The sequence below is a fragment of the Gymnogyps californianus genome, chromosome 3, assembly GCF_018139145.2.
Source record: "Gymnogyps californianus isolate 813 chromosome 3, ASM1813914v2, whole genome shotgun sequence".
Classification (NCBI taxonomy): Eukaryota; Metazoa; Chordata; class Aves; order Accipitriformes; family Cathartidae; genus Gymnogyps; species Gymnogyps californianus.
Window position 1 is genome coordinate 4,521,855 of NC_059473.1, and position 26,132 is coordinate 4,547,986.

A 26,132-nucleotide genomic window follows, 5' to 3' on the forward strand; every position below is an offset into this window, starting at 1 on the left:
CTGAACTAGAAAAAACCCAGACCTTTTTGAAATACGTCTTCTAATGCAAAAGAGACACTTATATATAATGTCTATGTCTACAATTCAGAAAAGCAAATCCACTCCATTCTACAAGCTATTTAAGCTTTACTTTTCTTCTTATACCTTCCAGTAATGGATCATAAAAACGATCACTAAAAGCTTTTATTCAGAGTAACTTGGTCGCCATGCACCCTTCTGAGTGGAGCGTTAGTTACTATTTGAATTTTAGTGTAAGATTTGGGATTTGATTCTAAACTCGCTGACACCTGAAGTCAGGAGTTACTCCTTCATCATGCCCCTCTAGCAGGTAGCAAATTGGTCTCTCCAAACGAAGGCTGACTTTTTGCGCACACAGTCTGCGTGCCTAGGGAAGCAGGAATGTTAATTTTAACCTGACAAAACCAGAATTATTTAGAACAGGAACAACGGCCATATTGCTGTATGGACAATATTAATATCAACAATCCCAAGCTACAGAGTAAGCTACTAAGCATTTGCACTTGCAAAAACGGAATTTACATTTCAAAGCAGGTAACTGCGTAGAACAGGTCCTTCCTGACTGCAGTTACGCCGTTACGACTTACCAATACAAGCGTTTCGAAGTTCTGGAGGGCTGTAGGAATTTAGCAGAGTTAAGAGCTTATGGGCAAACTCAATTCGCTCCTGCCACTGAATGAGAGCTTGCTTCACATCTGCAAATGCAAAACCCATAGAAATCTGTGAATTTCGCAAAAGCTCATTAAATAAAGCATACAATTCTACTGCTGAAGAATCTCTTTTTCCTCCAGCATGATTTTAATCAATCTAGAAATCTGTTAAATCTCACTGGTCTACTGCTATTAAATTTACTTAATCTAGTTTCATATTATGTCAATAAATAATTTAACAAGTAACAATTTAATAACACTTAATAACCATATCTCCTACTGTACGGGAAGTTTTTAAACACAGATAATAAGCCAGATAAAATACTAGTGTTTGGGTCATGAAAATTAATTAACAGACAACAGGCATAATCCTTCGAAGAGTCAGAATCTAACCTTTTCTTTGAAGATACGGACGTGTTGACTTAAGAACCGAAAGGAAAATAGACAGAAGTTCTACCAGGTCTCCAGTCACATGGCAAGCTGTGGCCTCGTGGTACATCATGTGCAACGTGTTAAAGGACTATCAAGAAAAAATGCCAAAACTTTACGTTGCCAAATTAACATACTTGTTACCATTTCTATTTCTATCCTACAGATACCACTTTAGCGTTTATTTTATGCTCAAACAAGATGTATCAAAATATACGGTGCTAGGTGTAATCACAAAGTTACTCAAAGATAACAACATCTAAAAAGAGAATAAACCTGTATACAAAATCAGTATATTTACTAAAAGATTCTTAAAAAAAAAAAAAAAAGAAAATAAAGGGGTAGGGGGTGGGGACAGAAAGAGAGAAGGAAAGAGAGAGGACAAATGAACGACCAGGTATCTTCTGTAACAACCAAATGTAACTGTTGACCTGGACATCTAGTTTTGGTAACAATGAGCGACAGGTAGTCTTGGGGGGGTTGTTAAACTGAAACTTGCCTTTGGCCATAAGGCTCATTTTTGTTCTTCTCACCTAACCCCCAAACTAGTCCTATTAAATTTTCATCACATGCATGCCAAAGGGAAACTGAATTTGTAAAATTTTTTATAACCTTAACCTTCTACAAGTAGCTACCGCCCATCTCAACTCAACTCAAGAAACGAGCATTTTTGTGAGCACATCCAATACAGCTTACAGAGAGGGACATTTAAAAACAGCCTTAATTTGTTTTCAAGGTAAAGGATTTATATTGGTGGCTCAAAACAATTACAAAGTTTTCACACATTTATCTAAAACCCAATAAGCAAAGCATGATTTGAGACATGGTATTTTTATATACCTGTAATCCCAATCTTTCTGTGCCAACACACAAAGTGATATTAGAGGTGCATAAAGACAGACATGGGTACGTGATTTTGGGGAAAAAACCTGAGATTAATATAGATGCTAGTCATTTTTCAAAATGCTGCTTAAGGACATATGCGATATGATTGTACATCAGATGAATTACTTCTCCTTTTATAACTACGATACCTTCTGGGCATCTGTGATTTATAGAAATACTGGGAAGGAAAAGCAACTCATTTCCGAACTGCAAAAATTCTAGCGCAAGATGTAAGAAAAGAGATTTAATCTGCTGGGATATTTTAAAGATAAAGAAACAGTACTCCCGTTCCCTATAATGCAAAATCTTGATATGCCATTTTTATATTATAGTGAGGATAAAAGATAGACGGCCTAGCCCTGCTAAGTGGAAAACTTTTCTGGATGTGACAACTCCTTGATGCAGTATTTTTCACCACGCTCAACACTTCCAGTGAACAAGTGAAAATATAAGGCCTGGCAATTTCAAGCTGTAAAGCAACATCAGTTTTATCTAATTTCTAGCAATGTTTTACATAGGATAAATTGCATCTTATATTATGCATTCTTTATAAACTTAATTATCCGTTGTTAGTATGGATCAGGGTTAACTAAGCTGTTAAACAAGTTGTTCTTATACGTATGTATGTATCTTAGTCTACTTAAGAGTTTCACGTATGAATAAAGTTATAGCTCAGTTCCTAACTTTTTAGCCCAAGTTTACCAAACGTAAGCGTTTTCAAGACAAAGAGGAACAGATACGCTGGAGTAATTACCTACAGTTAATCAACAGGCTTTATAACAAGCTCCTGAAAACTCAGTTTTCAAACAGCACTGCAGTGTCTTTGTTTTAGTTTTTCTAACTGATTTTGCAATTCCAGCTTTTTCCATCACACTTTTTCCCAGAAAATACAAACTAGTGACATGAAAAAAGTTTAAGAGAATTTTTTACATAAACCATCTAAAAATGGGACTGGAATCAACCTCAAAGCCACATCTAGTCCATCCCCATGCCTTAAGGCAGACTAAATGTCTTTATATCCTTGACAGATGTTTGCTCAAAGTCCTCCTGACGACTTCCAGTTGTGCTGGCTGACACCTTCTGAAGCAATCTATTCCAGTATCCCATTTACTGTACAGCTACAACTACCTCCTATCCACTTGCCTTGCACCGTGGATTTTTACCAGTTTATTATCTCTCCCTGAATACATCATTCTACGCGTGCCAAGAATGAATTGCGTCTTATTTTTACACTTTCTCCAACACATCCAGACAATCTTGATTTTTATTCTTGTTCTCAAAAGGATCTAGCGTCCTTCCCCATTTTGCATTGTCAATATATTTAATAAACACACGTTCTCGTCCAGCAGCTCAATAATGGAAGTGTTGAATAGAATCCAAGATCCTACACTCATCTTAAGGACAAAAGAAAAAAAAAAAGAGAGATAACCACTGTACGTGCCCCTTTTTCAGTCTCCTGGTATCTCACTCATCTTAAGAAAGTGGCCACTACCAGTTCAGAGCTTTTTCAGCAATGTCCTTTAGGCTTTTCCTACATTACTGCGGGACAGTACGAGTGGATCTGTAGAGTGAAACCGTTGGGCTTGACATCCAAACTGTACCCATTTCAGGGCTGCGTTATTTATTCTTTTTTTTTTCCTCTCTATTTTGAACTAACTCTGGTCTGGTCTCAAGGACCAAATATCCGTTTACAACTGGAATACACTATCTGTGCTCCACAAATGCATGTTAGGTTTAGTTTCAGCAGAAAGGAATCTAGTTTGTGTGTTCTTAGACCACTCCTCCTTGCAAACCAAAGCACAACAGGTAGGAAAGAGAGGGAGACGTGCCTCGGAAGTGCCTCCGAGAAACGTTCAGAAATATGAATCACAACTGCATCTGAGTATCCTTTAAGTTACGTCTGTATTTTAACCTGTTGCCTTAACACTTCTTAACTAGTAATAGTTGTGTGACTGCGCTCAGCCATTCACTCACAGTTGATCTCTAATAAAGAGAACGACACCAAAAAAGCATAAACTCACTTTCCCTCTGTCTTGAGAAGCAGGCAAACATTTTCCTGATCTTCTTTTTACTACTAAAGAAATCTTACTAAAGACGAGAGGGGAAGTACTTATGTGAAGAAAGCCAAGACTGATTTCTTACTACTCATGACATCTCTTGCTAGTTGCAACTTTCTCAGTAGACCTAATTTACTCTCCATTAGGAACCTCAGAGCAATTGGATCTATTTCTTGCTCATCGCTCCTATTTAGGCTACATCCTTTTATAGTCATGCTACCAAATCACTGTTATCAACTAACCTGTTATCTTTATCCTGTGTTAAGATTTGTATTGCCTCAAATTTACTCGCTTAACCTCCTACATTAGTGTTTAGAGATACAAAATGTCTGGTACATCTTTTTTTGGCCTTCCTATGATCTTTCAGACTTTAAGGTTTTACATGTATGCCAGTACTTAATCAACATATTTCATATGCTACCATATTAAAACAATTTAAAGCAAACGCATTGTCAGGAAGGAAGGGATGACTTGATGAGAAAGCGAGATGTTTATTGTAATTAAATAACAAAATTTTTTACCTCAGTCATCAGAATCAATCCTCTGTTAAACACAACAAGAAGTCTGTCTTCATCAGATTCTAATAATATTCTGAAGGCACTAGGAAAAAAATCCAAACATTGAGAACACTGAAAATGACATACCATCTTTTCATAATTGATACAAATGCTTAAAATTGTTATGCTTATGCTATATTTTGGAAAATAATCACAGAAGAACAAAGAAACCCCAAAAGAACGTAATTCTTCTCTTCCCCCCCCCCCCCTTTTCATTTAAAAATGCCTCTGATGTCAACTTCCTTTATGTCAACTTTATGGCATCGAAAGTAATTTATAAACAACCTTTACAGAAATATTTCCCAAATAATGTCTGCAAAAATGCTAAAAACTGAGGAAAACGATGTACTTCACAAGACAGAAGTTTATGCTTGTCAAATGATACATTTAAATAGGTTCAATTAAGCATATGTTTGGACTCTTAAATGTATAAAAACATTTCTATCAGAATATTTTATGCTTACAGCAGAGCAGAAAATAAAGCATTACGCTAATGAATGCTTCCTCTCAACACAACAATTCTTCCAGAGGGTTTGGGAAAATGTGGCTGCGCTCTGTGACAGCTGACTGTATGCAACCCCTTCAGGTAACGCAGCCCACTCCTCCTTTTCACGGGAGCGTTCCAATGCATCAACAGCTGCATTTGAAACCCCAACACCTGACCTACACACACAGGCAATTTATAGTTATACTGAAAACACCCAAGCAACACTTTCCGCTGTACTGCTACGACTAGAAACAAAAAACTATTTGAAGATCCGATACAATAAAACTCTGTCCCATGGGCACAATTGCTAAAAAACTATTTCTGCCCCAAAATAACCGATGTCAACAACAGCAGCTGAAATCACTGCTTTGCCCATCTAGACTAATCCGGGTAGGCTGAGAATGGAATTTCAGCTTAAATGCTGAATCAGAACGTTGATTGATTTGGTTTTAGGTTTTTTTCCAAGGGCTCCACTCATGCAATTTTGTCCTAGTGTTTCTTTTTGAACTCCAACAATATACATCTTACTTCACACCTGTTTATTGTTAAAACATTCGCTTAGTTTCTGAATTTTCAGCTGATGAAACATTCTAAAATAAATTATATTCACAAACAATGGATTTTGGAAAAAAGAAAGTTGTGATTTTAACTTTCTGTGTGCTTACTTCTGAATAAAAGTATCCCCAAAACTTTTTCAAAAAGAATATCAAAATAACCACGCTAATTTGTATTGTACTTCGCATTTGGTAAAATATAGTTCTTATGCAAACAGGATTAGATTATTACACTACAACTTCACTACTAACGTACCTTATTAAAGTAGTCCAACAAGACCGTCCGTCCAAGCAGCGCAGGTAACAGCTTATGGTTGTTTTCTTAAATTGCTTTATGTCTTCTATCTCCTCCTCTCTCATGTCTGGTCTCTGAGCTACAAACAGTTGCATGAGGTTAAACAGCTCTTCGACTGCCTAAAACACACAAAAATATTCGGTTAGAGTAATCTCTCTCAGTATGCTACAGTTTCTATCTTATTTGTATTACTTATGACGTATTACTTCTACTAAGTAACACATAGAACAAACATACGTGAGCAAATTCAGATGAGAATACATTTTGAAGCATCACAACAAAGTTATAAAAATCAGCAGACAACATTTTAACCTTAAATAATTAAAACCAAACGGTTCTTAAAAACTAAAATTCTGACATAGAAATTGTAGATATTTCTTATCTATCCTTCATGTAGTTTTCTTTTAGCCTTTACTGTGTGGATCAGGACACAGATATTTGAGATAACCCTTCTGAACCTTAAACAGATGTTTTGATGCTTCCTAACAGCACAGCTCATTGCCACAGAAAGATATAGATATATATAAAAAAAAGAATCTGAAATCCTGATCCATGTGACCAAACTTCCCGGCTTTCCTTAAGGAGCGTAGGGGGTCATCTGCATGGTGCACGGGTGTGTGCATTCTCTGACGATAATATTACATTCTAAGTAACAGAATTCAGAAAGCTGCTTATGCCAAAACTCGCTGAAGTCCCATATGCATGGGGAACACTGAACACGGTGGAGTAACTAAAGGCCCTTGCAAGACAAACGGAGACTTCCGAGGGGAGATGCAAACAATGAAAGCAGCAGGAATACTCCCAGGGCTGTCAGAGCATTAATTTACTCTGGGAGCTGAACTAGACAGAAGTTCAACATAGAAGATTCCATGCATCCTCCTCCTCTACATAGTCAAGAAAATCTTTGTACTCTTTCTGTCCTCGTATACCTATAAAGGACCTCAAAGCAACATTCACTGAGTAATCACACAAAAATGCCTGTTTTGCCTCTTAAAAAACTTTGTAAGTCTGTTTTTCCACCGTTACGCATGGGCTATTTTAACTAGTATCTACTCTCTACTGCAAGTGTCGTAACGTTGTAGAGACGGCGCAACTCCCAGCGTACCAACGTTTTGCAAAAGGTACACAAGCGTTCCCAAGGTGAACGCCAGGCCATCCTCCATTTGAACGCAGCGGGCTAAATCTTGGCCCTCATCCCAGAAACCGAAAGCAAAGAAGAAACTCACTGGGAATTCCTCCAACTCAGTGTCTTAGAACGCAACACGCTTTCTTGAGACCACCATTAAAGGCTATTCCTTGTTTCTTACGCCTAGACTGGCGTATAGAATATTGAAGAACAGTGGAAACACCAGTGTCTGCTTCCAGAAAAAAACATCTGCTCTCCAGCTGCTGCACAGCAAAGAAGAAAATCCAAAACAATTCCCCCCTCCCGAAGTACAGTAATTGGATCTAAACACATTATTAATTACTTATACCAGGAAATCAAAATATAATACTTTCACCACTGGATACGTTAAATAAGTCTTTCCATCTTTTTCATTAAAAGAGACATTCAGTGAGAGGGGAAATACTAACAACGAAATGGTATTTTTTGGTATCAATCTACTTACTCCTGGGTACTGACTGGCATGTGGCGTGAGATTCTTAAAGGCCCACTGGATATTCTGGTGAGAAGCCAGCTGCCTCGTGAACGCAGGGGACTGCTCACAGCAGAGGCGCAGGATGCCGTAGTAGGCAGGCAGCATCCCGCGGTTAAAGAGCACCACATCCTGATCGTCATGGTCTGCGAGGATGTAATTGAAGGCAATGTTCTTCGTCACCACGGGATTCTGTACAATAAGGCGTACGTTCTCTGGACAGTCGACACACACATTATACCAAAAAGACAGCAGAGCCTGTTTGTTGTGGTTGGTGGCTATAGCCGGCTCAGAAAGTTTAGGCTGGAAAAGGTTCCATAAGTCCATGAAGTAAGTAGAAAACATGAGTTTCTCAGTTTTTGAGATCAAACAGTATGTCATGAAACTGAAGTAGGGCACAAGTTTGGTAGTGCCGTGAACAGCAGCATCAACGTATAGCTTAGCTCTTGAAAGAAGGCCAAGAAGCACATTGTAGACTTGATGAAGAACTACTGTAGTATCTGGACTGAGAGGCAGGTCACGTGTAGGGATGTGCAAAGAGCGGGTCGATCGGAACATCTGACGGAAGGAATTGCTTGGAATAAGCGACACCAAGAGATAGGCTGCAGCTTCAAATAAAAACAAATTTGTTACACCTTTGAAAATGACATACATGCTTAACAGCCATTTAAACAGAAGTTAAATTACACTGTATGTTCCATTTACAGATTTCAAAGCATTTCACAGAATCTGCTATTACTATATTCACTCTAGAGATGAAAAAAAAAATCAGAGTGGACAAGACTAGCACAAAGCATGTGAAAAGTGGTGTTGAGATTCGCTTTCAGGCCTCTTCACCCTATCTTCCTGTCTGCTGCTTGGTTCTGACTGTTCTAACACAATGCATCCCATCATAGAAACACAAACCCAGATGCTTTCTATGACTAAACTGTCTACTGCTTGACCAAGACGTCATTACCTCTTCAGAGATGTTTACAACTGGAGTCTGTTGCAAAGCTGTACCTCCAGTTTCCACATCGCCCTCAACCACAGAAAATTTACTGAAGTTCAGCGTGGCCTGTTACTGTGGCACCTCCTTTACAAAAAAATTCAGACACAGGAAAGGCTGTAAATGTCATCTGGCAATCTGACAGTGGGATTCCTGGCAGAAAAACTAGAGAGCCAGGACACCCTGGAGTTGGGGAGAAGCACAGGCTGCTTCTCCTTGATCCACAAGTTCAAAGGACTCAACTGAAGATTACTCTGTGAGGGGTGAAAGAAGAACACGTACTACTCCTCCCTACAGTACCACTACGTGATGGACACTATGGAGAACCTCTTGGATTAGCTCTTTTTCTTCTTTGGGTTTTCCCGGATCTTGTAGATTAACCGCATAAGATAAAGAACCTACCAATGTATCATTCAAGTTACGAAATAAAACAGTTTTCATCAAAAGGAGGTAGCATGTCTTGATGAGGCACCAGAGTTGTACTAATATTTTAAAACACAGCAATTCTAAAACAATTGGCAAAGGAAGAAAAGACAACCACAAGAGCATGTATTTCATTGGTGACAGAAATACCCCATGCATAGTAACTTGCTACAACAGAAGAATAATTGTCTTCAATTTGAATTAACTTACAAGTTCTCACTCTAGGATAGTTGTGTGCCAGAAGAAAACGTTCAACCCAGTTTTCCATATTTTGCAGCACCCAGCTGTGAGCTAGTTTATTTCGAGGTGTTTGCACAGCCAGCCAATCCAGGCACTGAGACGGGTTGTATTCAATGACCTGAAAGAAGAGTGGAAAAAATCAGAAAGAATACATTAACCTTGATACTATGTCCCGTTTGTATTAAAAACCTAAAAATAACTACTAAGACTTTGAAAAATATTTTTTCAAAATCACTTAGGGCTATCAAAGCACCTACAAGACTGCGGTGCTCTGGCAGACAAAGAAAACCCTTATTAAATGTCACTGGTTTGTGCTTCTGAATCTTGTTCAGAGCTTTCGAAGTTCAATCTAAGTCCAGGAAGTTACTCTACATAGCCTTTCTGCATATTTTGAGATACGTAAGAGTTGAAATGTTAAGCACTTAGAAAACTCAACAATCTCATCTTTATAAACAAATAATTTTTTTTTTCAGTAGCTAACACAAAACCTTAACACTGAATCGGTATTTTTATACAAGATATAATCAAAAGAACATAACTGGTATGCAAATATGTTCATATAGCTTCACGCTGAGGGTAACTATTACGGTTTTCATGCATGTGCAACTTCAAGGAATAAATTCATCTCGTGCTTTTCAAAGGCAATGAAAAGCCTGTGGAGTGCCGTTGCACAGTTATCAAAGCCTTACAGATAAGTAAGGAGAAAACGTAACTTCCTGTGCCCTTCTGGTTCTGCGTAGTTGAAAATTTGTTGACATTAGGCCAATAAATGTAGTTCGCTCATTTGCTAGTTTTTAAAAACTGTTTTCTTTTTACCTTGAGGCCCAGGTGCCCAGACGAGGAAAAAGGAACTCTATTACCTAAGAAACCATAGGCAATAACTGGATTGCTGAAGCTGTTCCCAACTACTCTAATCCACCTGAAGAATATGAGCAGCTGACGTGACCAAAACTCTGCTTATAAAATTTTAATCTCAATTTAAAAATAAACACATTAAGAACAATCTCCTGCCTTTTTTTAGAAACGACAAATTGATCTGTCAAGTTTCCTTTGTAATAGCTGGAGGGTATCTCCAAGAAAGAGACTATCATTATTCACTGTCTTCATAGCTCAATCACTTTTTAACGACTTGTAGAAACTGGAGCAGCTGCAAAAGTAGGTTCTACACCCTAAATCTGTCTGTCTATGCATTAACTACTGGGCCTCTCATCCCTGCCTACACAATTTATATCTCTAGACCTGTGTCAACAAGGTAAGGATAATAATGCTGGCCACACCAGAGACTGAACCGATGGCTTCTACTGCTAAAAGCTTGACTTGCCAACAGAAACCTGTCACCGACGCGCTTCTTCTGTAGGTTCAGTTTGTGCAATAAGAATAAAGAGGGAAATCAAAAAGAGGATTGCTTAACAAATTACATACCAAAACTTTGTGGCCGACTGAAGCATGAAGCCCAGGTACTTACTTCATGCCACAACTTGCGTATTGTCATAGGAAGTTTAATTACAAAAGCTCTCTTGGAAAGGTTTCCTTATTGCTGAGAGAAGTTCATAACCTACCGCTTCCCCGTATACAGCAAGCAGCTAGATGTAATTCTTGACCTTGAGATCCGCTGTTTGAACTCTCTCTACCTGAGGTACAGCAGTTACAGCTAATTCATGTTCAGATCAGACACCTAGCAAACACTTGGTATACGCTTTCCCAGATTACCCAGTGGTTCCTATCCTATAACTGCTCCTAACCAGGAGTAAAATACTTTTGAACAGCAATCCATATTCTCTCCCACAGTGCTTCAGTGGGTAAGACAGGTTTGTGTTTTACCAGAGGTCTCAATTCGGCACAGCAATAATCTTTTACAAACCCCAGCCCCACTTTTGAAAGAGTATTAACGAACGCTCAACAGCTTGTCCTCAGCAGTCTTCAGGCTGGACACACTGTTCTTAGAACAGTAATAAAGACAGTAAATTGTACTGGGAACTCAAAGAGCAGTTAGTTGAAGTGAAAGCTTTAATTCCTAATCTATTGCTCAGATCAAGGAATTTATCCCTGTGCCAACTTGGTTAAAAAGTCTCTTTCTCGCTTTAGAAATGCAAACAAGAATGGTTCTGCACCACAGCAATTATCCACCAGATTCCATTTAGCACTATTTTATGGGTTAAAAAATGTTAATGAGTATTTTACAGAGAACAAAAAATGTCAAATGAATATTCACAGAACCAGTACATAATGGACAAAAAACCCCCTAACAAATGATGGGCCTTGAAACATTTTACAGTTCTTGCAAAAGGATAACTGAGAAAAATAAGTGGAATTTGCCTAGAAGCATTCTAGACCCTTACTATGAATCAGTTAATTTCTCATTAAACTAAAATTTAAAGTTAAACTGAAATACCAGTTAATCAGAACGCTGTTAAAATAACATTAAAAGTTAGAGCAGAACTTTTAAATGTCTATTAGCTGTTGCTGTTTATTTGGAAGAGAAATGGTCATTAAAAAAAAAAAGCATGAATTGATGCAGCAAGGATGACAAATGTAAAACCCTTTCATAGACATAAAAGAATGGACAAGAGAAAGACAATTTAGCTTCCGTTTTCTTTTACATGTTGTACCTCCCATATCCTCTGCAGAATGTAAGAAGCAAAGGGTGGCATTCCTGGAGGTCCACCAGCAAATTCCATTAGCATGGTCAGCAATTTGAAAAAAGGATTGGCTGCCTGTAATGCATAAAAATAAAAATATCCATTTTGATCTATTTCATTTCATCCATCAATTTTCTCAGAGACTTTAAAAAAAAAAGCCCAAACGTTTGCATAAAAATATATTTCTATGAACTTCTGACATGAACATTTATACTAATTTTAATCCCTTATTTAATATGTAAATAACCCACACACACATGTATCTTCATTCTACTGTATCCGCCTATAGATACAGTAGAATTAAGCCAGTTTTTATAGCTAGTGCAAGGCAACATGATCATACTAGAGAGGATCAGTCTAGTAGAAATATATAGCGACAAGGAAACAACAGTACACATTGTCTGACACAGTCAGACATTATTCTGAGCAAAGGGCGGGGGGGGAATCAAGCTGTACAGTCTTGAAGAATTCACCAATTTATCCTGTTTTACATACACAGAAGATTTCACTGTCTCAGAGAAGCTATTACATTTATGTATTTGCATAACATGTAACACGGATCCTGAAAAGTTTATCCAAAAGCAGCACATTTTGAGGGTTTACACGGATCATTGGCATACTGTTTGCCTCTGAAACCCCCAACGTTTCTACTCTAACGTGTTGGATCTAATATGAATTTTTATTTTTTTTTTAAAGTTTGCTAAGACTCACCCAGCTTTTAACAATGCTTCAATAAAGTGGTTACGACTATTACTATAATATTTTGCATCTCACCAAAAACGTCTCTGGTGCATGTGTATATGTGCAAAGCAAAAAAAGCATAAAAATGTAGCAAATGTTAGCATGACAGGAGGGAAGCAGACTGTCATCTGATAGTGCCCATTCTATCACACAAAGCAAAGCTGTCATGAGAATGATTTAGTACGTGCTTCTTTTCCAACCATGATCATGCCTCCTCTGCTAGACATGCCCTCAATTTTTCCTGATTATTTTTTCTTTTCTGACAGCAGTATACAAGAATGTCCTTGTGTGAGCATACACTTCTCCACTCTGTATATATTTTTCATGTGGAATCCATTTGGAACTCTCAGTATTGTTGTTATTACCAGGGCAGGAATTTATTCTGACTGAGAAATGTGTTTGCATGCACAAAACTGCAAAACAGTGCCCCAAAACTTGAACAACCAGACGATAATTACATATCTCCACTTATTCTAGCATACACGTTTTATTGTTACCAATTTTTTTTTTAATTCATATAGGTGGAGAATCTAGAAATATGTTATTTGGCTTTGAAAAAAACTTCCATCTTCAACTGCATACCAGATTTCTGCTTTAGAAAACTTTAACATACAGTGCAGTTAGACTTCATCGAATGTCACAAAAACTTCCATGGATCATCTTCCATGCAAGATTTTTGATTAGCAAAGGATTAAGTAATTTAAAACAGAAAAATATTAATACAAATTATTTAATATATAGGTAGTATGTTTACATACCTCAGGAGTCAACTTTGCTATAGATGTGAAAAGCATGGACACAATCTTAAAAACAAAACAAACAAAACTCACTTAGACTTGTGCTTATTCAGTTAAAATAATAAAAATCACCCCATTACACTTATTAGATAAGATTTTCAACAAATAGCTATAGTTTCTGATACTTACATGTTCTGCGAGTCGATTATTGTACCGACACAAACTGAAAATGAGATTGCAAGTTTGCCTGATGTTGATACCATCACGGATATGTTGAAACAAAAAAGGAAAACCCTGCAACAAATAGTAAGATATTAGCACGCTGTCTACAATTACATATGTACACATACCTATGTGCGTTTTTTGAGGCTTATACAGTCATATTTAAATGAATTACCTTTCCTCCTGTTAATGCTGCCATGTCATTTTGTGACAAAGTCAAATGCCTAAAATACAAAAAAACCTTTAGCATTTTACTTTGGAGATTATTAAGTAAGGTTAAGGAGAAATACAGGACTGAGTGTTAGTTTATACTCTTCAGTATCACAATATACAAGAGAAAATAAAGGTTATTAACATAAAACTGAACAAAAATAATAAGTATTCTGTACTTAGACAGACCAAATAAAAAAAGAAATCCAAATGAGGGCAACTGAATGTGTTCAAGGATTTAGCCTGCATCTTTTATTTGGTCAACAATGACAAAACATTTGTCTTTTAAATGGTTAAAAATATAATGGGCCTGTATACAAGCTCATTTATGCTGTTAAAAAAGCCCACCAAAAAACCTCCCAAACCCCTAAAATCTCTAATTCCTTTCTGAAATAGCTTAGATTAGAATTTACTTTGGTGTTTCAGAAGCTCTTGCCTTTCTGAGCGAGACTGTTCAACTAGAAGAGCAATCAGGGCAATCATCTTTTCAAGTGCAGCAGGCCTGTATTTTTCTTCTGCTAAAGAAAGTATATCTTCCTCTTCCTCCTCCTCCTCTCCTTCTTCCTCAGAAAGTACTTCAACCTGTGGCTGAAGGAAAAAAAAAAAGATAACTTCAATGTGGACATTTTGAGCCTTAATTGCAAAGAGCCTGTACATGGTTTTGCATATATTCTGTCCTCTCTTTTATTCAAAACAACTTAATAAACTTGCATGAATCAAATCAGGTAAATATCTAATCACTTGATTTTCATGTTGAAGCATTCATTTTGCATAAGCTAAATTGTATTTACAAATGCAAAAGCTAGGCTGGTTGAAGTCACTACATAGCCTGATGTGGCGGTCTATTTAATAAAAAAAAGCAAGTAAATTTAAAAGCTTAAGTTGTACAACAGGAGTAAGCTGTTACCATTAATAGCATGATGAGGGCAACTTTAACTGCTTCTACTCAATATCTCTTTCTATACCAAACAGAAAACTCTGGTTTATAGCATAGCCAATTCAGCATCTTTTTAAAATATTATATTCACTTAAACATTGAAAAAAAAAAAAAAAAAATTGTATGAGTGAAGCAATTTTAATTTAACAGCTGAAAGATGGTTCAAGAGACACAGCACTAATGACCACATAGGTAAAATATGAAAGACAAGTTCTCGTTATACAAGATATTCAAACTTACGTTTTCGGGTCCTTTAGTTCCCATGTAGAAATGGACCATCGTAGATATGGCTTGCAGTGAAAGCAAGAACTGGCTCTGAAATGTGTAGATATTGAATTACTTGAAAATACATACATGCGTATACAGACCTAATTCCCAAAACTACAAGGCTATACTTACTTCCTCTTCTCCCATTTTGGCAAATTCGTAAAGAAAGGCAAAGTATTCCGTGAGATGTTTACTGTGAGGCTTAACACCATGCTCCATAATTGACAAGAGCGTCTTCACAAAGCGTGTTACACAAGAGCGACTGCCGATGTCTTCCACAGGACCATCCATGTCATCCGAACTGAAAACAAAATCCAATTTAGGTATTTCACGCAATATATGGAGCACAAAATCATCTCGGACTCGTCCAAAAAAAACTTCAGAAAAACTGTCAGTTTTCTACTCTGTCCTACTATCATACTCAGATCTCTAACGCTTTCTTTTACGCCAAGTATAGCCTAGATAACAACTTGGCTTAACGTAAGGTAGCATCCGTCACTCAAAATGTTGAAAGGTTAATAAAATTAGTATTTTGAGTCAAGATTCTAGTCAGGAAAAAATTCTTAGAAAAACAGTATTAGGGGACCTCCTACTTAAAATCATCTTCTTGATTTGCATGTCAAATCTCCCGAGTTTCAAGAAAGAATGCTGTTAGAGCTAATTATACTGTGGAACGAAGGAAAGGCAGTCTCCTAAACGCATATACAGGATCCTGACAAGGCAGAAAACATGCACTTGCAACCTTATTCATCTACTGAAAGTTGGATCTTATCACTGAACAAAACAAGTGACAGAGTCTTTTAAAGTAAGGCTTCCAGACAAAATTAAATTCTATTTTTTGCCATGAAAACTGTACCTTCATGTCCTGCATTTTGTTATGGCAGTACAGTTATTACAAACTCTGCCGTTTTTGCTCTGGAAAAAGGTTATTATCAGGATCACAAGCTTAACCCAAGAGAGGAAAGAAAAAACACTTTCTTCTTCTTCTCATTACGTATCAAAAAGAAGAAATATTTCATAATTGGAGACAAAGTGACAGTTTTCTTGATAACTAGCAGAACAAAATAGAATCCAATAGGTTTTTTTCTACTTTTTGACACCAACTGTGATTTAGCTATACGACACAGGACTGGACTCTCATCTCCAACCTCTTTTACTGGATGTACAAATTAAAATTTGCACCTATATGCCTTTGGAACCAATTTACAATTGGATTCTCACGTATAAGTAGTGAGGTTTACACTTGCAGCATATTACTGGCAGTGAAAAGAAAGACTATGCTGAAAATGTAGTTTAAGGGAATAAATGTTTCAAAGAATGTATCTTTAGACACTGACTTTTCCAACCACAATAATATTTTTAAATAAATCAGAGCATTTTGGGTAGAATAATAAAGAACAATTAAAACGGTACTATTTTGGGTTTACAAGACCATTTTGAATAATTCATTAAACAATACCGGTTGCTGTAAGGCATGTAATAAATAGAAGTTTTCAGGTGTTATTATTTTACCAGTCTTCCATTCCTGGCTGGAGATAAAGATGTGCATGCACTGGCCTCAGTCTCTGTATCACATGAATACACAAACGCTGGAACATCTGCAAATGCATAAGTAAATGAACTCCACATGTTCATTCTTTTACATATATGTCAATACATATTTTCTAAGCAAAGAATATTCTTGTCTCCAAGTACTACTTCCAGCTCTATGTGATTCAAAGTTAAAGCTGAGATTGAGACGCCCACATTCCATTTCTTAGTGTATTGACACATCATATTTTAACAGAATAGTCAAAACTGGTTTTATAAACAGATCTGATGGAGGAACCCTAAAAAGAGTTTTTAATATTGGTGTGCACTGTACACTACTGAAACATGACTTAAGGCTGTTGCTCATAAACATTATTTTTTCTTCAATCTCTATTTTCTGAAATGTTTAGATATTTTTGGCAAGATTTTTTTTTTTATTTTGCTTCTGGCTATAAGAACTTATGTGAAAATTTTAAGGAAACTCCTTCCAGTAATTTTTAATTTATAAAACATTTATCAAGGATTAGAGCTTTGCCTCAGATCTTGCATAGAGTTCTCCCATGAAATATATTCCTTTAATAATGGGTTGCACACAGAAACTATGTATGGTTCTATATGGAAATATTACTTTAATAATCAGAAAAATTAAACCAATTGAAAGGTTCAGGTGAGATAAAGTAATTACTAAGGTTTTTACCTAAACGACTTGCAAAGAAACTATACTTATAAATGAAACTATTAATAGTACTTGTATCTGGGAATATCCAAATGCTACTAATGTAGGGTTTTTTCAATTTTAAACATTTCCAGAAGAGAGTATTAACAAAACTTTGTGGCATAATATTATAAAACTAAATCCATCTACAAAACCCCAAGGCATAAGTTTAGAAGTGAAGCTTTCTGTTAGGAGTACTGAATGTACCTAATTTATTATTTTTTATTTTCTGAATGTGTGTCTTGATGCATTATTGTTGAACCAATTCAGAAGAAAAACATTTTTAATGTAAAGTGTTCAAATTTGTAGAGATCATGTGGGAGTTGTAGAAACCTTAATTTGTATCTACTGTGACATTTTGTGATCCTAACTGTACAACTACGGCACTATAGTAATATGGATTTTGTTTCAAACAACAATAATGCTCCCATGGCCAAATATTTTCTCTAAATGATACGCAAGAATAGAAAAGAATAAGATAATTACAGGTATTAACAAAAACTTTCAGAATCATTGTATGTGTCATAATAATTGTCCATTTCTGTTCATGGGTCAAGTAGTCACTTGACTTAAAAAGGAACATTTTTTCTTACCTGTCTCACAATCTGATTGGGACACTTTATTAGAATCTGCATTGGCCACCAATCATCATCAGCCATACGATCCAAAAACCACTGCAGAAGATACATACTTTGTTAGTTTTGTTCCAAACTTGTTCTAGTCCAATCTTCTTTTTGCATGATATTAAAGTCTGAAGAGAAATTGATGTTACTATTATTAAGGAGTAAGCAAGTATTAATCCAAGGGAAATCTAAATGTCTTCTGTGCATGACAAGAAAGGAATAAAGATCAATAGCAGCAAACATCAATATAATTTATATCCAGTATCTTCTTATCCCTGGGTTCTGCATGCCATTATTCAATTCTCTGGAAGGACACGCTTATCCTGAAAAGTGATGTCAACAGAATAAAAAACAATGCTTACAATGAAGCATAAGCTGAAGAATCTTGTAGAATAGGGATAGGCTTAAACAAGAACGTAGTTCCTGAATTAGATCCCTGTTGCATTTTAAAATGTGGAAAAGCCTTACTACCTCCAGAGACAGAAAATGTATAAAAACAACAGAGAACGAGTAATTCAAAGTTAGACTCAGCAAATAATACAGCTGAGTATTCTGACTCCACAAATTTTGTTTTATTCACAAGGACAGACAGTTTAAATTAAAGAATAAAAATTAAATAAGGAATGTTGTCCTTTTGTTAATTGTACCTGAGTATTTTTTACTATATTAAATGTCTTCACTCATTTTAAGCATCTTAGGACTACACCATACTAACGAAACTGTATCACCCAAATACTGAATGTTACATAACAATTTTACAACCTAGAATCAATTTACAAAAGAACAATGAATTTAATTCATTTGTACCGAATAAGGTCTAACGCAGGATACAGTACGTATTGGGGTCCTTGTACATTCAAACTATCACAGAAAGTCTAGCACAAACTTCCCTTCAGTATCTCAAAATTGTTTTCATCAACACCACAGTGAATTCTTTGTCTATGGTTTCTCAGTCCCTCTCCACTTTGTCCCAGACTCCCTTCAGGCAGCGTCCTGAAAAATTTCATATAAAAACCCCCATTCCTCCATTTTTTTCTCCTTCTTCTAGGAGTTTTCATTCTTTCTACTGAAAGACTTTCTCTACTGGGTACAAGATCCTCAGCTTCACAAGCAAGGCACTATATGAATTTGTTTTCAGCTACGTCTAACGTTAGCTGTTCTTATTCCCCTTCTAAGCTTCTTCACTGCACTGCAGCCTTTTATCTCACTGCCCTCGTCCCTTGGATTCATCTCCAGTCCCTGCCGTTTTAGTCCTTAAACATTCGTCTGTCTTTCCATTTCTCTTGTGTGATCTCATTTAAACACCTCTTAATTACACAAATCCGTAAGTAATAATCAAATAAAGAGGTTGTGACACTGTGTGTCTTCTATTCTAGTGACCAAATGATTTTGGCCTGTGGTCTCACCATAGGCTTCTGAAAATAAAAGTCAAGTCATTCCCCAGAACCTGCAGTATTCAGAGAGGATGAATTTCATCTCATAGTGCACAATTATGCCAAATACAGTAGTTCATAGTCCAAAATATTCCAGGGATACGAACCTCCAGGAAAGTTAAACAATATATAGAAAGTTGGTTTGTACTTTGCTGAGTTCCTAAGTCACTTACTTCACAAGCTGCCTGACTGTTATTAAACTGTTTTGTTAACAGTTCAATCCACTGAAGCATTGTAGGCTGTAAAAAGAAATACAGAAAAAACTATAACTTAAAATAATAAATTGCAACTTAATCTTTAAACATTTCTAAATAGTCAGTTAGAACACTGCATCTTAAGAATATAGTTACAAACACTAAATGCCTTATAAACTAGTAATATGTTGCACCTACACTAAAGTGACAGTGGACACATTGAAACTAATGCAAGTAGTACTTACACATTTGGACTAATTGTCCAATTACACATTATTACATATTCTTACTAATCCCAGACAATCTAGAATTAGTAGCATTATGCCACCATAGATGAGAAAGAAATAAAATCTGACTGAGAATAAAGATGTTTCAGACAGAACAGAACTTTCTTGTTGTTCATGCTAGCATTTATAACTTAAAAATTCATGAGCACCACTGTTGCTCAGTGATAAACACTCCCCCTTACATCAGACTTTAACAAGTGCTTGTTAAGATCCGAATCATCCAGGAATTTTCAAATGAAAAGAACACAAGATCTGTTGGTCCTGATGCATTGCTGAGGCAAAGTAAGCTAGAACCAGAACCCACATTTTTTTCCATTGTGCAGTGTTTACTATAAATGTGTTAAATGACAGTCTTTAAACATTAACTTTGTATCATCTGTGGGACTCAATACATCTCTAAATCACATTTTAAAAATAAAGAAGTACAGACATACTTTTCACTATATTCATGCAGTTACTTAATGAGAATTTACAAGTAAATAGAATACCTTTTCCTTTGAATGAATAAATGTCTCTAGTACAAAGGAAGTGCTTAACTGGAAAAAAAAATATTTCACCATTAATTACAGAATGCCTGAACTAAAATGCAAACAAGGTAAAATTTAAAATAAGCATGATATACTTTCGAAGTCCTTACCTTTGCTGTCATCAGGGAAACCGCTTTTGGATCTGGTAGTGTGCTTGGGATGCTACTACACAACTGCCACATAAACCTAGAGTCAGTAATTTTATTTGTTAATTAAAATAAATAATGAACATCTGCAAGAAGAAAAGAAGCATTAATATTACATTTTTTAAGAAAAACTTACCCAAAATATGTATGTTCAAAAATGTTCTTGTCTTGAAGAAACTGCATGTTATCATGCCATATCCACTGAAGAAAAAATGCTAACATCAGATACAAGAAAGCAGTTTATTTCACTACATAAGCATGATTTTAAGAATATTTATATGCTTGCCATGGCTAAGAAAACAAAATTTTTTCTTATGAAAAATTATTGCTGGAAACATTTTCTTTATTTTAAAGGATTGGCTCAAAGTTGTTTTATTCATACTATAGCGAATATTAGTTTTGCCTGCCATATGACTGCAGAACAGAGCTCAGAACCTTCTCCTTTTTCTGTGATCTCATTTTTACAGCTTAATTACTCACATTTTTAGGCTGAAATCTTGAGAACTGGTCCAACACATTAAAAAAACCCCACAGTTTAAGACCATGGCTGCAATAGTGTAATAACTTAAAAAACCCAAAAACTCTCTAAACACATAGTTTCACTAATTGAGGTCAGTTACGACTTTCCAGCATCCTAGCTGGGTATGTCTAAAGGTTGAAGTTCTGACCCAAAGCCTGATGAGCTCTGTGAACTTTTGATAAATTCTTAAAGAGTACAACTTGACTCGCCATCATTAACCAGACAAGGATGTCATGCGAGGTCCCCCTGTTCCTCTCTCCAAAATGGTGTTTTTGACCAAATCTGTTTGCAGTATTTTTCACACAAAAATAGTTTAAAAGTTTAACTCTGATAAAATCTATTATTATTTTTAAGACTGAGAAGGATAAAAAGCACGATCTGATTTGCTGGCTAGGGATGAAGAGTCTTTTTAAGTTAAGAACCTAACATGTGACAGATGATAAAGCAATACTTCTGGCCAGAGGAAGCAGGGAAACTGGCTTTTCAGGCAATAAAAAGGGAGAAGGGTGTCTTACAAATCCCATATTGGGGATATATCTAGCACAGTGAGATCCCTAGTTAAATACTCTGCTCCTGTGCACCGCCTTTTCCAGTTCCTCAGACCATACACGGCTTAAATAGTATCTTTACATAAATATCCAGGTATCCTAAGAGCAGCCCTCATCACTGAGGAGAACACTGAGGAAACAGAGATGTAGCTGTTACTGGGTTTTGTTTCCCCTACCCTTTACTAACACCTGGGCTACTCTATGACTATGGGGAGGAAGGGATCCTTTTCTGACTGATGCTCCCCATCATAAGCACAAATAGTCACAATCTTATATTGCTTTCACTTAGAATTTCATAACCCACTAGCAAAAGTGCGAACAGCTGGAATTATTCTCTTATTCTGTCCCCCCTCAAAGCAATAAACATTCCTGTCATATTGCAACTGTTCAGAAAACATTGATAAGCACTCACAAAACCCAAACAAACAGTGCTCTACCGTTTTTTACAAATATGAAGCAGAATGATTCAGATATCTGAATTAAAAAATACAGGACAGAAGGAGAAAACATCTAAAATTTACATACAGTGGAAATCTTAATTTACTTCCTATCATATAACATTCTCCTAAGGAAGACAGCTAAATGAAAGGATTGTCATCGTATTTATTTAAATTATATTTGCTTTCCCATGTTTATTCAGATTCCCGATTACTTTAGAATTTCCTATAGTATTTTAAAATCAGTGTTAAAACAAATCAACTTGTACCTCCAGCAATTCTGATGAAACATCAAATTTGTAGTCTTTGCCATTTTCCTCCTCTGGTTCCATCCGTTTATAAAACAGCATGTAAGCACTGTGCGTCTTTAAGAAAAAAACATCTGTATAATTTTTGCTTTGAGAGATAAATCATGAAAGTAGAAATATAATCATATCACAAGTATTTGGAAGAGAAATACCTTTTCAAAGGAGAAGTCCATAAATTTATCAGTAACAGAATCATAAGTTTTTGTCTGTCAAGAAGAAAGTAAAACCATTAGTTACAAGTTTTTTTAATGGTCTGGTTATTGACAGTTTGAGATAAATGTGCAAGTGAACTATTTCATAACATTTGCAGAGGCTGCTGACAATTTATTTCCTGCTCAAAGTAGCCTTCTTTCTTTTTTAATTCTACAGTGGCCTATTCTGATTTTCCAAAGTTGCTATGCAATATTGTGACTGATATCTCATGCAATTTCCTGTCTCATCCATCTCATTGACAGCTCTTCTTTTTAGGCACCTAATGGTATTTTATCCATTTGCCAATCAAAATAGTTTTTTGTTTTATTTCTGCATAGTCTTTATCACACAAGAGGAGTTTTCTTATGCACAGGACTGTTTTAGTAAGATACTGCATTATTCATAACGTGTTTTATATAATGACATATAATAATAAAAAAAGATCAATTCAAGCATAACCTGAGAATGTTTGAGTGTTGTTCAACACATTTGTATTAATATTGTGTAAAAATATTCAGACTGATGTCATAGAGCAATGGGCTGGCCCAAAAGACAAACGCTGATACTGTATTAAAAAACTTTGCACTACTGAAAGCAAGCAAACGTCAACTTAAGAAATCTTACAAGAAAAGGAACAAGTAAAACTATCTAAGCCTGTAGATCCATTAGCTTGAAAATCACTTACTAACATCAGAGCTCAAACTTTCCTGCTGAACAGCAGCATAAGCTGTACACAGATCTGACAGGTTTTAGTTCAGTTCTGTCACCAATGAAAAAGGATCTGACTGTAAGAGGTTCACAGACCCGAATCTGGAAATTACTGACAAGGCACAAAGATCAAAAAGCCGTGTTTTTCCAGAATAGGCATAAGCTTGAAGTAATTATTCCTTCAGTCAACAGCCTGAGCAAAGCAGCCATCCAAGCGAAGGATTCCTAAATTAGTTGCATACTCACTTTTTAGTAAGTAAATAAATAATATGATGATAAAAACCAGACATAGTGAAGAAATACCTCTTCTTTGGAGAGAGACTTCACTAATTCATTTTGATTCATTAGTAATACCTACGCCATACTTCTGACACCTGTCTTTTAAAACCACATAAAAATACTTGGATTCATAGTCACAAATTAAATAATATGATAGTTGGTACAGGAGAAATTAAGACCCTTCTCCTTTATCGTCTTAACTTCTGTTCTACAGATAATGTAGAAAAACTAGAAAGCTTGCATCACCAGCTTGCAAGCAGTCTCACTTTGCTAAGTCTTTCATCCCCCAAAGGAGGGGGAGACCCTTTGAAGAGATCGATGGTGGAAGAACAGCTATCTACATGAACATAAGATAAAGTATCGCCTGCACAACAAAGATATCAAAGGTTTAATAAAACCCAGCTAACACTTCTAACTGTTTCATATACATTCACAACAGATGGCAGACCAAAGGTGAACACTATGGAATCCTTCACAAAAGTCTTCAGAACAGATATTGTAATGGTTGAACATGACAAAAATAAACGTCATAACTTACAGTCATTTCTCCACCAAAACATTCTGAAGCAAGCTGTGCAGAATCAAACGGTTTTACTTCAGCATCATTGAAAAGATACCTGTAAAATGGTAAGCTTTTGAAACAACTGCGGTTTGTCTCTAAAGGGCAAATAAAGCATAAGAAGCACTTAAAATGATTCTTCAGATTTTAGTATTCCTATTGATTTCTAATGTCTTTTTTGAATCACAGCAAACTAAAAACTGATCCCAAAAGTGACTTCCTTTCAATAAGATCAGGAAATCAGCATTTCAACAGTTCTTGGGTTTTCTTTTTATCAAGAGACACAGTATTTTCCTCATTTTTCCAGCCTGACTCTAGTACAGATAGGGTTTTAATGCAGCCAAGAAGATTTGCCTTTTCCTTTTCAATCTGAGTAAAATGGAAATCAAAATTAAAAAAAGAGAAGAATCATTCCATATAACAGTAGAACTCAAACTGGAAGAAGGCAGAGAAGATGGTACACTGTTATGGTTTCCCTTTGGAGCAGGGATTGGGTCACGAGTTGGAACTGTTTCAAAAATGCTCCAGCTAGCTATTCTAGAGACAGGAATAGAGGAAATCTTGTCTCTTATTCCAGGGCCTCAGCTGAGAATCTCAGATAGGACATCCAGAAATGACAGGCGGAGGGTGTTCCCTGCTTGCTTATGTCACCTAGCAAGACCCTCCTCCTTTCCATGCCCATGCCTCATCCCTTTCCCAGGCTACTACTCCCAACTTTTTCTTCCTCTTCATAACCATGATACGCCCAATGCATGCAGGAGTTTCCAAATTAGAAGTGGGATGTCATAGTTTAAAAAAAAAAAAAAATTTTAAAAAGAAAATAGTGCATAGTATTTATTCACCTATCTATCACTTCTGCATAAGAAGATCTTGTCTCTTTTTTTAATCTTTGAAAAGAAAGGATAGAAAAATAAATGCTGTAAAAGATTCCAGTATGTCACTGTAAATTGCATCCAGGAAGAGCTGGCAAATAGGAGAAGACCACCAGCTAGATAAACTTAAAAACTTGTAACATCATTTCTGCCACACAGGATGCAACGAGTTTGAAGTGAAGAAAAATTCAAATTGTCGTTTCACTGAAAATGGACAAAATGAAAAGGACCGAATTCCACAATCATAAATGTAGCTGTATGCTTGTCAAGGGTAACAACCAGATTTTATGAAGGACAATCTATTAAATCTTACTGTTCATTTTGCATAACTCACCATTTGTTGTTTTTGTAAGCATGGGGATTGACTATATCTCTGATAATATAGTCATTGATAGTCCTGTCAAGAAACAAGCAGTGGCTGCAATATGAGGCTAGCATGGCATTCTCCTGCTACCCCTCTGTCCAAGGCACTCCACAACTACTACAGCTACAGCACACAAATTTGTATGCTAATAAATTAATATACTTACACCTATCAAATTCCAACATCTTGTGCTTTTAAGAGGAACCTACAGCATGTACCTCCTATACAACTGCATCTGACAAAGTCCACAAGTTTTAGTTGTTTTAAAATAAGAAATTATACAATGTCGTTTTGCATAACTCACCATTTGTTGTTTTTGTAAGCATGGGGATTGACTATATCTCTGATAAAACTGTAGTAATGTCCACCGTCTGCTGTTCCTGTATGAACCGTTACGCCTATCAGATCATACTCGTAACTTTCAGTTTCTTTCAAATATTCACCGTCTTCCTTAAAACCTGAAATAATTTAATACAATATTTAATGAGTTATTTCCCAAACACCTGAACTTCAACATTAGTATGTCTTATATACACATTTCCTGTAATTGCACTTAATTTTTTTTCTTTTCAGCACTGCACAACGATGACAGCCAGAAACTCCATACCCAGAACAAGCAGCACAGATCCCAACTCTTGTCAAAGAGTTATAGCTTTTTTTGCAGAACATCACCACTGAAGAGATCAGGTCTAATAACTAAGTTATTCCAAGTTAGCACATCTTATTTATGATGGCAGTTAGTCAGCTATTTGCCGAAGTTCAAGTATTACTCTGCAAAATCAAAATAGGCCAGCAACAAACTATATGTAACTATTTGTAATTTCTCTTATAATTTAAAAACAAATTTAAGAACAATTCAAATTGAACAGTATATGAAAACAAAAATAATTGGCTGGTTTTCTCATATCAAATAGAAT

At 36.1% G+C, this 26,132-nt stretch overlaps 1 protein-coding gene across 1 annotated transcript in view; it reads right to left on the reverse strand.

The window, feature by feature from the left end:
* USP34 (ubiquitin specific peptidase 34) overlaps positions 1-26,132 on the reverse strand; it is a 141,254-nt gene that overhangs the window by 7,807 nt on the left and 107,315 nt on the right. Inside the window, exons 50-72 of the mRNA XM_050893030.1 lie at positions 25,520-25,673; positions 23,959-24,037; positions 22,394-22,447; positions 22,203-22,298; positions 20,565-20,629; positions 20,393-20,468; positions 20,244-20,291; positions 19,382-19,513; positions 17,812-17,892; positions 16,486-16,571; positions 15,106-15,274; positions 14,947-15,021; positions 14,206-14,357; positions 13,735-13,783; positions 13,527-13,631; positions 13,359-13,403; positions 11,830-11,934; positions 9,191-9,338; positions 7,543-8,177; positions 5,894-6,051; positions 4,561-4,639; positions 1,062-1,188; positions 606-713 (exon numbers count right to left, since the gene is read on the reverse strand). Of these exons, the coding sequence (XP_050748987.1) occupies positions 606-713; positions 1,062-1,188; positions 4,561-4,639; positions 5,894-6,051; positions 7,543-8,177; positions 9,191-9,338; positions 11,830-11,934; positions 13,359-13,403; positions 13,527-13,631; positions 13,735-13,783; positions 14,206-14,357; positions 14,947-15,021; positions 15,106-15,274; positions 16,486-16,571; positions 17,812-17,892; positions 19,382-19,513; positions 20,244-20,291; positions 20,393-20,468; positions 20,565-20,629; positions 22,203-22,298; positions 22,394-22,447; positions 23,959-24,037; positions 25,520-25,673 (2,826 nt within the window). The remainder of the gene's footprint in view (positions 1-605; positions 714-1,061; positions 1,189-4,560; positions 4,640-5,893; positions 6,052-7,542; positions 8,178-9,190; positions 9,339-11,829; positions 11,935-13,358; positions 13,404-13,526; positions 13,632-13,734; positions 13,784-14,205; positions 14,358-14,946; positions 15,022-15,105; positions 15,275-16,485; positions 16,572-17,811; positions 17,893-19,381; positions 19,514-20,243; positions 20,292-20,392; positions 20,469-20,564; positions 20,630-22,202; positions 22,299-22,393; positions 22,448-23,958; positions 24,038-25,519; positions 25,674-26,132) is intronic.